The sequence below is a fragment of the Xenia sp. Carnegie-2017 genome, unplaced genomic scaffold, assembly GCF_021976095.1.
Source record: "Xenia sp. Carnegie-2017 unplaced genomic scaffold, XeniaSp_v1 HiC_scaffold_21, whole genome shotgun sequence".
NCBI classification, from domain to species: Eukaryota; Metazoa; Cnidaria; class Anthozoa; order Malacalcyonacea; family Xeniidae; genus Xenia; species Xenia sp. Carnegie-2017.
Window position 1 is genome coordinate 464,090 of NW_025813484.1, and position 15,423 is coordinate 479,512.

The following is a 15,423-nucleotide window of genomic DNA, read 5'->3' on the forward strand; positions in this document are numbered from 1 at the left end:
TTTATTTAAATTTCTTCATATAATGTTGCTACACTTTGTCATTGATATTCACTCCACATTTATGTCTCAAATTAGCCAGTTCTTCCCGTTCATGTTAAATACCATCAATTTCGCTTTCTTAGCGTCATCTTCAACACATAATTTACTAAACTTTTAGCCACTTGAAGAATAAAAGAAATAATTCTTAAAGTAAAATGCCTTTCCTGACGGCAACCTCTTTCAGTCGCCGCTTACGACACACGCAGAGGATGCGTTGGGTCTATTCTTAAACGCCGGAGCCTACACGGCCTGTTCAAATTGTCTTTCTATGAATGTGTTAGGCTTTCATTGGCAGTAATTTCTTGGCATTATTATTTCTTTTTTAATACATATATTTGCCAAAAAACCCACGTGATTCAACAAGTGGATACCTTTGTCTTGCATGTAATACCTTCAAATTATAAAACAAAAAATATTACACAGCAAGATATAATATATATTGATATTGAAATAACTATGTTAATACAGTTGTGGTAGAAATATTTTTACCTCGACGTACCAATGATCCATAGCTTAAAGAAAGTACATTATTCTTCTTTCAGCTGGCTGTTTTCGAGTGGACTGGGAATTTAACCCAATAACCATACAAACCCTTCATGTTTCCTGTAGGTCCCAAACATGGCCACCCTTTTTTGTTTTTGAGAATATTCGAGAGAATACTCATTGAGGGAAACCGGCGATACGCCGGAGGAAAACCCTCAAGAAAATGTGGGATGTATGCTTATGATCACCTTGTCTATTTTTTTACCTGTTATCTTTACAAAAGTCACGTCTACATTCATAAGTCCTTAGTTATGTTTACAACAGTATGTAGACTGCCTTTATCTTTACAAAGTTGTCGAAACAGGTGATCAAAGCAACATACATCCTTGTAAAAATTGTCTTTTAAAAATGAACCGAATCCGCCAAACACTGCCATTTTTAAGTCGCTTTTGACTTTTCCGGATTTTTTTTTGCGTATGCGCAGCCTTAGCTGTAACCCTGTCGATCAGTGGCATGATTTAACTAATATCTATAAAATAAAATAAATCAAAGCAAACCTTTCCACGATGAGACGAACATGCGACGATGAGACACCTGCAAAGCAATATTAGTACCCGTGCCGAATTGGAACCTAATGGATGGGGAACCGCTTCCCTGGGCCCTTATACATTACCAAACGGCGTGCCAACCAATCCTTCTTGTGTCCAACACTCGATCACCTAGGCACCAGTTTGGCACCGTTTACAATTATTTCTACCTACATCTACTCTTAATGTATCGCCGATTACTTCGTCTCGCTATCAAATCATCTTTCTTCAGCAAATCGATGAAGATGTTAGACTTGATGTCGAGACGAGCATGCCACTGTCATAACATTGATTTTGATATTCAAAAGCAATGCCAGAGTATCATGCACCTATTCTGTTTTGTTTTTCACCAGACAATTTTTTCACTACAGACATATTCATCTTGATGATACAGGTCATTCATTTTTTAGCCACAAACATTTTTAAACACTTAAAGTTGTTCCTTTTATTTCGCATTCTTTGACACAAAGCTTTTTTTTAGCATGGTTGAAAATTTTAACTTAAAAACGAATCGTGGAAATCGAAGAGCATCATCAAGCAAGAATATTTCAGGCATTTATAATTTTATTTAAATTTTATTTACGTCATGCAGCTGCTTGCATTGCCAAAATGCCGAAGTTTGCTTTGTTGTTTTCTGCCATATTTTGGATTCCGCCATGTTTTTGGATTCTGCCATGTTTTTGGATTCTTCCATATTTTTGACCTTTTTTTTTGTGGTCGTATCGCGCTTTTATTCAGGCATTCAGACTTTTAATGTTTAGTTATGCTTTTTAGTTTTCATGTTGGATTTGAAATATTCATGCGCACGATCAAAATTCAAGGAAACCCATGCTTATTTCCTTGAACTTAGATTCGTGTATCCTGGTGATCAAAAAATGAACTTATAAAAATAGTTCATTTCATTAACACTCAAACTATTTGACATTGTTAGAAGCCCGTAAATGATGACATCTTTATGTTGCACGATAGCTAGGTAAAAGCTCTCGTGCAGTACAATATGTGCCGTCATTTTCAGACAACTGTTTGCTCTGAAATCATCGGCGATGTTCTGCAATCATTATTTGAAATCAGTATGAAAAATGTATAAACTCTAACAGCATCAAGACAGTCAATAAGTTTAGCCATATTTCAATTATATTCATGCTAATATTGATCACCAGGATATTAACAAAATGTAAACTTTGGAACCTTTATCGTCGTCATCATTGTAGATTTCCTTTCGTCATCCATGACGTAATCTACGACATTGAAGATATAATCCACGATGTCGACAATGTGATCCATGATATCCATGTACTCCATGCATGATATTTGTGATGTGATCCATGATATCCATTATGTACTCCATGACATATATGATACGATCCATGATATAATCCACGGCAAGATATGTGATTTCCATAATCTATTTCATTGATCTGATGCTTCATTTCTTTACACATAAAAAAATGTTTTAGAAAATGAAAACCTGCGTTGGTGAAGTTTTTTTTTGCGAAATCATTTTTTATACCAATGATAATGTATGTGAAAACATTAAAATAAGTATAAGAGAATTTTAGCATTTTTATTTCTAAAAGGTCTCTGGAAGTTGTATGTTTTTCAAGCAGGTACATTATTTTATGAACAACGTGCCTAAAATTTCAGCACATACCTGTAAGATCAAGGCTGATAAGAGCTAGTTGAGTAACGTACAGCAATGACGCAGATGCCACGGTCGATAAAGTGTAAATTTCTGTGTGCGACAATTTAGAACAGAGAACGAATATTCAAAATTTTCAAAAACGTGTCCAACGTTTTTGAAAATTTTGAATATTCGTTCTCTGTTCTTATATTTTAAACCACAGTTGATTAATCTCAATTAGCACGTATTGTTGAATGTACGGCGAGTTATATCTTCCCAGCATGCAGTTTGACACAAATATTGATTTAGAAAGTGTTCAAACGAGTATGATATTTACAAAGGATTACACCAAGCCCATATTCCAGCTGATACATGACATGTACGATAATTGTTTTCATAGATAGTAGTTTACTCCAATTCTCTTTTACTCCGATTTAACGATGACAAAGTTTGTATGTGATGCGACACAAACACCATTTGATGACAACTATACATATCATTTCTGTACTTTTCATCTATCTCGACATCAGTTGTTCATCTTCAGCTATTGACAGTGATTTACTTGTGCACAATACAACAGAAGTTATTGAATAGTTAACCAAAGTGTTTTTTGACAGACGTTTTTCAGTTCATGTTGGTTACTTTCGTCTCAATGAATGTACTTTATGCATGCTTATACCAGGTTTATTGCGCTAAACAATTATTTTTTATCAAGCGTAAGTAGTCATTTCATATAGTATGTACTCCAAGCTTGTACCAAGTTTATTAGGCTAAACATTAACATAATTGTTATGCCTATGCGTTCAGTAATATATTATATTAATGAATGGAGCAAAGTAGTTGTCATCCATTCATTATATAAAACTTTCATTGGGCTTACAACTAAAAGAAAACTTAGGAGAAGAGAAACATTTTATTAGCTAAGCATACAAGCTATTTACATTTTGCAGGCTGAATTGAATAGCGTCATAAAATCATTCTTGACGTCTCACTTTTAGGTCAATTAGTCTTGACGTTCTCACAAATTGCCTTTCAGTTAATATTTTAATGTAATAAAGAATTTATTCATTGTATCTTGTTCTGAAAGAAAGGCTTACTAAGTGTTAGCTTGTATGGGAGGAGTTTGAACTGAAAAACGTCGAAAAATTTTATGTCATGAAAAAATATGTGCACAAGTAAATCAGTGAATAAGCTTGATTGTCTCTTTGTTCCTATGAAATTAAGTCAATTAAATATTCATCAAAAATAACGAAGAAAATCACAAAACTGCAAGACTATGGTACTGCCATCCTTTCTCAACAACGAAAATAGTTCAATACTGTACTGTTGGCCTCCATGACTTCAAATAAAGAAAAGTTGATCGGCCATTTTGTCTTATGGTAGCGAAAACTTCTATACACCATATAAATTTATTGTTTTAACTCGGTTTGAGATAACTGAACAAAAATATGAAAGCGCAAACATACTTTCTTTCATGAAGATTTCGAATCTCTGGTCTTTTCTGTCGAATTGTTTTCACTTGAATTTTAAATTAGGCAAAACTTGTGCCCAGTCTCTATATAATTGTTCGCTGTGAAAAATTGGCGCCAAAATTTGTTCTTCCTCAACAACATGATATATATTGCCAAAGAAACTTTCGTATTTTCAGTAGAAAAACTCGGTTTTAACTTCAAATAAACGGAAAAAAAATTATTCACATCCTACCTTTAAGTATAGTCAGTCGACATTCTTTGTTTCCGTCGAGTTTGTTAGGTTTTTGGCGTTGAAATGGGACAACCGCTCGAGTTAGCTTGTCGCGCAAGCTAAATGGAAGTGGTCACAACTTCTTGCTAAAAACGGAAAAATATGAGCTATTTCTTGCTTCCAAACCTTCCAAAGCATTCATGAAAGGAAGAAACAAAGCAACATTGTAAAAAAGTTTGCTAAAAATATAGAAAACGGGGGAATAATACGACAAACTATCATCTATCGCCAAGGTATGGCGAAACAAACAACAAGCCAAAGTCCCTTGAGTGCTTTTAACCTTGAAAATACAATGAAACAAAACAAAAAAGTTTTCTAGACCACAAGAAAGTCGTTACCTTTTATTCAATTGAAGATAGATTCACAAATTCTTCATCTTTCTGCGATATATCTTCGGAATTTTCGTCGAAATTTTAGACATAAGCTCTTCTTGAAGATATGTAATAAATGAAGGAGTTGGGTTCTTCTCCGGAAATGCAACTAGAAATGAGTGATTGACACTTGGTTAATTCAACCTTCCATTGGTGAAAATCACCCAATAAGATTACGAGATTTGGTTTCGGCGGGAAATTTGCTTTATTTCTTCTTGTACCCTTTGTAATCATGCGATATACTCATTGTCATACAACAAGTACCAGTTTGTACCTTTCTAACCCTCCGCTGGTAAAATTCTAATTGACTCTTTTTTACGAATTTTAAAACCAAGGCAGAAACTTGCCCCGTTATTAAGAATACGAGATGCCATGCAGATACGCGACTGGACTTATTCATGAAAATAAGATTCATAATATTGGTTTGATATCTATTTAGCTTCATCAAAATGACAAAGTTTATCCTTCGTTTACATGGTAATCTTTTACAACACAACATATATTTAACCTATTTGGTTTTAATGTCTTACTATAACCTATGCACATGTACTTTGTCATCTCTGTATGAAAAAGACCATATGTTGGAGTACTCAGAGCCGAAACATTCTATTGCCACTGGTGTTAAATATATGTATAATTTATAGTATTAGGCTGAAAAAAGCATAAATTTTAATTGCACACATTTACACTGTACACACTTCACAGAAAGGACAGAAAAGAGAAGAAGAATGGTAGAAGTATGAAAAATGCTAGTGGGTGTTCACCTTTGAATTATGAATGCTTTTGTTATATGTAAGCTTCAATGATTATTTTGCATTTTGGCTATATCATATATATAAATTGTGCTAAAATCATGCTACTGTTTGATGTTGTTTTAGTTTTCTAGTGATTTGTAAACAATATTGTTATATTTTATGTATAACATATACCCATCATCCTGAGCCTCAAGGGCTGCAATTCATTCATCATAAGTTATACATATAAGTAAAAATTTTCCAACTTTTTATTTTTATGTCAAAAGAAACAAAGAATCAATACATGCCTTAAAAGGTGAAGCATGTACAAATACATTTTATAATATCTAAAACTCCTTTTTTGATTCAAGAAGATGCCATAATTGTGGTGAGAAGGGAAAAAGCAAAAACATAATGAGAATGAATGACAATGAATGAAATAACATTTCTTTCATGAATATTGAAACATACTATGATGTACATTTTCTTTTTAGACTTTAATCAAGCAAAAAAGTTTGAGCTAGTAATAAAACGTTGCACACTGATTCTGTGACAGTGGTTGCACAACTGCATTCATACGAGGCCAACAAACAGTTCTTTCGTCGATAGGCTTCCCTCGTGGGAACCAACACACTGGCAACCACAATTTGACTAACCATTTTGAATTTTCGGTTATTACCTTGATTTTTATCATCGAATTGTTGCCGAAGAAGCCAAATGCGAAATAAATAACACATTTCTTCCGAACTTATTTCAGGGGGGGGTATGACATTACAATATTTTCCGAAAACGGTCAATTTTGGTAAATCTCAGGGAACATTGGGGAACTATAGGTCTTTTTCGCCATTTTTAAGTCGACAAATAAAGCCGTTATTGCGATAGAGCTTCCAGTAACCAGTTATTAAAGAACTCTAAGTTCTCTACTACTACAAGTACTGTTAGAGTTAGCAAATAGTTATAGTAAGCGTCCGCAGCTTCAAACAATAAAATATTGATTAACCATGCTTTGTCCTAAATGATAATTCCACTGCAAATTCCTAATTCAAAATGAATAGTCATGGTAACGAAAACTTTTACATAAATAATGCAATTCTGGGATAACAGAACAGAAACATATCATAATGCATTGAAAATTAAATTTCTTTCTTCATAGTTTTCATTATCTGGTCTTTTTTGAAATCTTTTCCATGCAATGATCTCCGATTTCTAAGTATATTTTTTTGCATGTATTATAGAAAATTTGGTCCCCAGTCTCTAATAATTAAGCGCGGTGAGAAATTGGCGCCAAAAGTGCTTCTTCTTCAATACAATATAAACGGACCAAGCAAAATTTCGTAGTTTTAGCACAAAAACTCGCTTTGAACTTCAAATAAACAAAGAGAAACTTTATTCACGTCCTACCTTTGTATATTTTCAGTTGATGTTCTTCATTTTCCGTCCAGTTTCTTGTTTGTTGGCGTTAAAATGGGACAACCGTTTGCGATATCTTGTCGCGCAAGCTCAACGGAGTGGTCACAACTTCGTGCTGAAAACGGAAAAATATGAGCTATTTCTTGCTTCCAAACCTTCCAAAGCATTCAAGAAAGGACGAAACAAAGCAACATTGTAAAAACGTTTGCTAGAAATATAGAAAACGGGGAAATAATACGACAAACTTTCATCTTTCGCCAAGGTATGGCGAAACAAACAACAAGCCAAAGTCCCTTGGATGCTTTTCACATTGAAAATACAATGAGACAAAACAAAAAAGTTTTCTAGACCACAAGAAAGTCGTTACCTTTTATTCAATTGAAGATAGATTCACAAATTCTTCATCTCTCTGCGATATATCTTCGGAATTTTCGTCGAAATTTTAGACATAAGCTCTTCTTGAAGATATGTAATAAATGAAGGAGTTGGGTTCTTCTCCGGAAATGCAACTAGAAATGAGTGATTGACACTTGGTTAATTCAGCCTTCCATTGGTGAAAATCACCCAATAAGATTACGAGATTTGGTTTCGGCGGGAAATTTGCTTATTTCTTCTTGTACCCTTTGTAATCATGCGATATACTCATTGTCATACAACAAGTACCAGTTTGTACCTTTCTAACCCTCCGCTGGTAAAATTCTAATCGACTCTTTTCTACGAATTTTAAAACCAAGGCAGAAACTTGCCCCTTTTTTAAGAATACGAGATGCCATGCAGATACGCGACTGGACTTATTCATGAAAATAACATTCATAATATTGGTTTGATATCTATTTAACTTCATCAAATTGACAAAGTTTATCCTTCGTTTACATGGTAATCTTTTACTCACTTATAATGCAAAATTTCCACACGAAATATGAGTGATATTGAATGGAAACAATCCGAATGGTGAGTGTAAAAAGAACAGAGTTGTCCAGGTAAAACTTTTTACTAAAAGTTCACTGTATTTTCGGCATGTATGATGGATAACTTTCGGAACGTATTTCGTTTTGTAATTTGTCTTGCAGCGTTAATTATTTGGGGGTTGAGTGGTCTTAGCCACCCTTCTATAACCCCTTTAGCTCCTGCTCTAGGAAGAAGGTCATGATAATTTTATCACATACGCACAGGAACGAATATCGACCAGTCGGAATCCAGGAAAGTAAAAAGCTATATGATAACTGGTATATACCAGTGAAATGAACAAAGGTGAAAACTGTACCTTAGTTTAACATTCTTTTATTGTAACTTTTTAATGGCCTTTATTTTAAACAAAATGCAGGGTGTCAATATTGTTACAGACTTAGAACTCGAGCACTGCTATTCACAATTTCATCAGCAAAAACATATACTAACACCCCTCCCCCCCCCCTATGATAAGTGAACAAAATTTTCTTGAATCAGTTGAATTTCTCGGAATGTAAATTGGTTTTAATAATGTTCACATCAGATTTATTAGTAAAACATACAAAATAATTTACAAGAAAATCTTGATTGATCACATATTAACTATATTATCTTTGACAAAAATGATCATTATCATTTCTATTGAAGTACATCAAAAGAAAAGGAAAATTATTGACTTAAAGTTTTGGTCTAGTTTCGATCAGCTCTTTTATCTTGCTGGCACTGCTGGTTTCGTCATGATAAATCTTTCCATTTGACGTTGGGGATCATAACAAATGCTTGTCATCTGAAAGCCGTAGTTTTCTAAAGCGTGAACAATATCCATCTTCAAGAGTTGAAGAGCGTTAGGACCGGAGTACAATCGTTGATTAAATTTAAGGGTTATCGTTAACGCCATAGAGTACTTTCCTTGAGCTGCAAGAAAGACACAAGGAAGATTTGACAGACGTCTCTCAAGTTGTTCTACCATATCTTTATAACCACTGACAACAATATGCTGTTTTTCAAAAATTTCGATCGTTTCTATTTGTAAATGCCTTGGTTCTGTGTACATTTTATTCATTTTTTACGTTGAGTTCGATTTTAACCGTTGAATTTTTATTCTACTTTATTGTTCTCAAGGTGATCGCGTGACCATTAACGATTTTCTTGTCCAAACATGAAATAACTTGCACGAATCCATATGCAAATGTTCATAGCCCCTTGCAATCCAAGTGAAAAAGACATTTTTAATTTCAGAATTCATGCAATGAATGACTAACCAAATACCACTCACTACATGTACAAGCAAGTCACAACGACCATTAGCCATTAACGCATTAATTTTCGTTGTGTCTAGTCAAAATACTTAAATATATCTTAAAGACCAACATTAAAAACTATCGTAGAAGGAGTAATTGTATTACGGATATTGTTAATCCAGAGATTCTGCGTGCCCTTTTTCACGAGATGAATACACTGGACATACAACAAGGATTAAAACATTATTTCCGAAGCTGACTATTTTTGGTATAAAATATATATGGCATTGACAATTAACATATTTCCTATCAAAACATGAAATTTGAGATGATTGATGGTAAATCGACTTATAAAAGGACATTAGTAATACTCAATTCTCAATAGAGCTTGCATTTATAGTATTTATTTGCCCTAGAAGTTTGTTATTTTATTGAGCTAGCCAAGCGGATTAATTAATCTAAAAATTCCTTGTAACCATTGTGTAGTTTTCTTGAGTTTTGTCAAATAGAAGTCTTAGTCTATGCTCATATTTTTCATTTTGAATGAACAAATGTTTACGTGATTACAACAATCTAAACAATTTCTCCAAATATAGAGTGCTCTTGAAACATTCTTAAGAACTCTGAGCTGATATAAACAAGGAAAAGGCAGTACTATTGTACTAGTGTGCTCTAGAACACAAGGTAAAATAAACATTTACACAAATAATTCATAGCTTTAAACATCATTGAAAAAAATAACACGTTGATCATCAACGTGTTATTTTTTCAGGCTACATTTTATTTTAAATATTTTTCCACTTACATAATGTGTCGATGATAGAGAAACACGCCCTTTTCATGCCTACGTAGTTCCTTTTTTTCCGGAAGACTGAAAACCCATAAAGCTTAAAATTGCTTTGTTGTCTTCATCAAATCTACGATAGAAAACAATACGAACGCGTGCCGTGCAAATAAAAATGCCAAAGCCTGTGAACGTTGTTGTAGAAATGAGGTATGTTGATAAACGTTAGATGAAGTATCTCCTTTGGTGGTTCTTGCTCATTTGTTTTCAGCAATCACGCACATTACGTTGATTTGCATAAAGAGCGTTATGGAACGCATTATTTTGATCTAATCATAAATTTAAGACATTTTCTTGGTGCGTTTGGTGTACCTGCAATATTTTGTAATGTTGCAGATCGTGAAATAAAAAATACAATGGCAATCGTTATCTATCGATTTTTCACGATGTAATATTAATATTTCTAATTTTCTTAGTACTCTTAACACTAATTTCATTATTCTAGCGGTGAGAAAGCTTATAAAACTCTCTTTGCTGAGCTGTCTAGTTGGGTTCGACGCAGAACCCCTTCGGCCGAGTGTACAGGAAAGACTGGTAGCGATGGTCCGTTTACATTTTTTCAAGAGATTTCATTTTCAGTCGACAACGAGGAGAAATTTTAAAAGTTTTTGATGTTTAGGAGCTTTTGAAGTGTTTGTGGATGGCCAAAAGATATTCTCGAAGTTGGACAGCAAGGGATATCCTGTCTTAAATGACGTAGGTTTTATTGACTGCCATAGCCGATCTATCCTCAACTATCGTTCTCTCGTTGGTAGTTGATCTATCCTCAACTATAGTTTTCTCTTTGGTAGTTGATCTATCCTCAACTATCTTTCTCTTATTGGTAGTTGATCTATCCTCAACTATCTTTCTCTTATTGGTAGTTGATCTATTTTCTACCATCGTTCTCTCATTTGTTACCTTCATCATTTTTTCTGCTTCTTCCTAGATTGCCATGGTGATTGAAAAGTACGCGAATGGCAAACCAGCTGTTATTGTGACAAAAACAACGCCAAAGAAATGTCCACGTGGTAATGAAAATTGCGTGTGTGGCATAAGTTTTAGTTTAAAAAAAACAGATTGTCCATGCCAGTGTGTAAAATGTTATTAAATGTAGCAGCTTGTCACCTTACCTTGATCTCTATATACAAGATTTTATCTAAATGATTCTCTGTGATGTTTCTAACTTTAAATTTAAATCAATTTTTAATACTTAGCTATATCAGTTTATATACATTTGATTCAGACATATTACATTTTATCCTACACTTGTTAGTTAAATATGAATCAAAATATAGAAATCTACCGTCTCATATCACTGCGAAATAATACATTCATTCTGTTAAAAGCTGCACGCAACAATACATTGCTGATAAGAGTAAAAATTACTTTCTAAGGTTTAAATTCTTCCTCGGGTAACATTTTCGCTGTTATAAAATTTATTCAACCTATCAAATAAAGCAAGCGTTTCTTGTTCCCTTAGTCACAGACGCATCCAAGTGATGTAGACTACAAGTCTTGGCACTTGTAACTACGTTAAGGCTTGTTGTTAACAAGTGCATGTCACTATGAACTAGAAGATGGTTCACCACATGGCAATTCTTGACATTGCGCTTACTTTATTCATCTTCTTTGTAGTTAGAAGCATAAATTGTTTAGAATGGAATGATTTGATATGAAAATCAGAGCAAGTTTTTGACTCTTAGTTGTCTTGTTGTCGAAGACTATTGCCAAACACATTTCAAATTAAAGTCTTAGTAAACATTTTGAATAGACGACAATATTTCTAGGTTTGTAATTTTTTATCAAGGAATTTAGATCATATGGTAGAAGCATTAAGTAATAAAAAACGATAAACTCTTTATTTTCAAGATAGGGAAAACGGGGAAATCTGCCAAGAAATAAGTAGTATTCGTTATTATTTTAACTAAAACCCCAAAGAAACTAAAAGCAATAAATGCTTTTCTCTTACAAACACTTGATATGTAGTCTCGCTCACTTCCATCTCACTCGTCTGGCTGAGTGGCACAGACGCAAGGTTGTCAATCGTTCCATCCCCAGTTCAAGACAGTTTCGTTTTATTTCGAGTTTGAATGTTTGCATATAACTACTAGTAAAGTAGTGACAGTCGAATCTTCACAGGTTCAAGCCCAACTCCCTTTCTTTCACTTCAAGGTTGAAGAAAATGGTGAAATCTTCCAAAAAATGAATAGTATTCGTTGTTGAGCTTCTGGCTCAACAGGCTTTGACTGACCTCCAATGCACGAGGTTCTTGGTTCGTTCCGCGGTTGCTGTCGGTATGAGTTGAAGGGTTGAGTGCAAGGTTGAGGTTAGGAGAGAGTTTAAGGGCGGTCTGTTTGCCTGAGGTTCTTGACTATTAAAAATATGACTCCTTACGTTTGTAAGGAGTCATAGAAAAATTTAATCAAAAGAGTTAGTTTTTTTAGGGCAAAATTTTGTGCATGGATCCACTATCTTTTATTTACAGAGGGAATTTTTTTCTGAAAATATACTAAGTGTCGCATTCCATTCTCTAAAAACTTAGAAAGAGTAAACTCATTTGCACACTTTATGTGCAGTATTATCCTCCTTATCCTCGCATACTCCCTACCCTCGCTGACTCCGGTATCCTGACCAGTTTGACTAGTGTTCATCACAAGTTCAATGCACAACACCATACTACCCTTGAAGGATTCGAACCTCACACCTCAACCTGAGAAACCTGACCACTTGCACTCGACTACTGAGTGCGTTGAAGAATCCTCGTAAATTTAGTCTATTTATAGTGGAACACGTGATTAAAGTAATAAAAAAATATATATTCTGTTAAGTAAACAATCAATGAAACAAACTAATAAACCATATACCTTTTTCAAGAATCTAAGAGGTAAATCACAAAGCATTTAGTTGTAAAGAAATAATATTTTATTGTCAGTTTTGTCATTCGCACAACAACATTACATTAATAGTTTCTAGCCATTGGATTTATTTTCATGCATGATATTGCAGCAAGTATACATGTTTAATAGGGTTTTCCAATTGAGATTTCTTTTAGCAGCTGCAATCAATGTCTTTATGTGATACTATCTATCTAAACATCGTGGCTTTCAAATGCTTAGATATGATGTGGTATATGTGTCCATTAAAAAGACGCATTTTCTAACTTAGGCCCCATTGCACTATACCGTTTTGCTATCGTAGCAGGTTGAATAATCTTTATATTAAAAGGCAGTGCAATTGTTCAACGTCAAAAATACAACCAGACTAAATCTATCAACTTGATAAGCTTTTACTCCGAACAGTTATCCCTTTAAAGCAAATGAATATGTCGAGATGAGGAATCCGGTATAGTGTAAACGCAGCCTTAATTCTGCACTGATAGCTTTCAACGTTAACAGTGCAGTTTTCGTTAACGATCCCTTCCAAACTCACGTGATTTGGTTTCTCCTCTTCTTGTGGTATCTTATCAACTGTTTTTTTTTCACAAACATCAGTAAAGGTCTCTTGCTGTTTATAGGATCATGCCCAAATTATCGACTATTACCAAGTAGGGTTGAAAACACTAACCAATCTTCCTATCTTCTTGTGTTCTGTGATTCATCATTCCTCTACCATTTCCTGCATGGCTCTTCATTAGCATTTGATCACTATTTTCTACTGTTTTTTTCCTAAAATTAACTATTCTTGTCGTTAACTTCAGTTTGCTCGACTTAAGACACTAAATTTTCTTTCCACAACCAGAAAGTTTTTGAATCGATAACATACTTGTTGCTTTTGAGTTATCTTGTTTGCATTTGTTCTATCGCCAAGTTTTACCACGACGCCTTGTTGTTCATAAAAGCCAAAAACTTGAAGTGAATAATAACTTTGTGCAAGGTGTTATGCACGTCGTTATGTATTTGTTCGAAATGATTGTTAAACATTCATTGTTCCTACTTAAACAACTAAACGGATACCTATCAAAATCTAAAACAATAAGTATAGTCATGCCAAACAAAAGAACTATGCTCACCATTAAATATAAGACATAAAGGTAGACATAAAGGTAGACATAAAGGTAGACACAAGGTAGAAATAAAGGTAGACATAAATGTAGACATAAAGGTAGTCATAAAGGTAGACATTAAGGTAGACATAAAGGTAGTCATAAAGGTAGACATTAAGGTAGACATAAAGGTAGTCATAAAGGTGACATTAAGGTAGACATAAAGGTGACATAAAGGTAAGCATAAAGGAAGACATAAAGGTGACATAAAGGTGACATAAAGGTGGACATAAAGATAGACATAAAGGTATATATAAAAGTAGACATAAAGGTAGACATAAAGGTGGACATAAAGGTAGACATAAAGGTAGATATAAAGGTAGACATAAAAGTAGACATAAAGGTGACATAAAGGTAAACATAAAGGTAGACATAAAGTGAACATGAAGGTAGACATAAAGGTAGACATAAAGGTGACATAAATGTAAACATAAAGGGAGACATAAAGGTAGACATAAAGGTAGACATAAAGGTAGACATAAAGGTGGACATAAAGGTAGACATAAACGTAGATATAAAGGTAGACATAAAGGTAGACATAAAGGTAGACATAAAGGTAGACATAAACGTAGACATAAAGGTAGACATAAAGGTAGACATAAAGGTAGACATAAAGGTAGACATAAAGGTAGACATAAAGGTGGACATAAAGGTAGACATAAACGTAGATATAAAGGTAGACATAAAGGTAGACATAAAGGTAGACATAAAGGTGGACAATCTAACACATAAATTCCAAGACACAACTATACGACCTTTGTCAATGATATACACCATCACAAATATAAATGTAAAATAACACAATTCGAGAGAACCACACAAAAAAACAATTCGCAGTTATGTTTATCTTACTGTAATTTTATGGATTTCCTATAACATAATATCAAGGATTTTATACTGACATTAGTTTGCAATGCGAGTTAATTCTCAAACTTTTTTAATGTAAAAAAGTCCATTTTTTGGTGGATCTTCGAGGTCTAAAAAAATGAATGTTGATGATAAGTACAAGGACAAAAAAAATTTAGTCAACCAAACTTCAATACTACCTTCTTGATCGTGAACACGAAGCTGGTATAAGTTCACTTATCACTGGTTCTAGTCTTTTGAAATCCGATACGATGAACAAATTTTTCTTTTCTTTCGCTATTTGCTCTAATTGTTTTGGGTATACGCTGCCCACACCAACTACCATAACTCGTACACCTTTAGAATGTAACTGTTGCGCTGATGGAACGACGTCTCCTCTACTCTTTCCGTCAGTCATTAGAACAAGCACCTTCTCAGACTCAGGGCGGCTTCCACGTGCTATAGTGAATAGTTCATTTGCCTTCTCCAAACCTTTTTCAATGAATGTTTTTCCTCGTTTTCTCTCCAAGTT

The 15,423-nt window shown here is 34.0% G+C and overlaps 1 protein-coding gene and 1 long non-coding RNA gene across 3 annotated transcripts; both read left to right on the forward strand.

Annotated features, from left to right (window-relative positions):
- The first annotated feature begins 5,074 nt into the window (after positions 1-5,074).
- LOC124444090 lies at positions 5,075-7,343 on the forward strand. Of its 2 annotated transcripts, XR_006947830.1 has the most exons (3): positions 5,075-5,636; positions 5,866-5,894; positions 6,996-7,343. It is a non-coding gene; the product is annotated as an uncharacterized LOC124444090 (long non-coding RNA). The 2 variants fall into 2 exon arrangements; XR_006947829.1 differs by having other exon boundaries at positions 5,075-5,894.
- Positions 7,344-10,104: 2,761 nt separating this feature from the next.
- Positions 10,105-11,315, forward strand: LOC124443990 (migration and invasion enhancer 1-like). The gene is made up of 4 exons (XM_046994554.1): positions 10,105-10,171; positions 10,467-10,564; positions 10,641-10,717; positions 10,950-11,315. Exons 1-4 carry the CDS (start codon positions 10,137-10,139, stop codon positions 11,109-11,111), a joined length of 372 nt encoding a protein of 123 aa, XP_046850510.1. The 5' UTR covers positions 10,105-10,136; the 3' UTR covers positions 11,112-11,315.
- Positions 11,316-15,423: the final 4,108 nt, after the last annotated feature.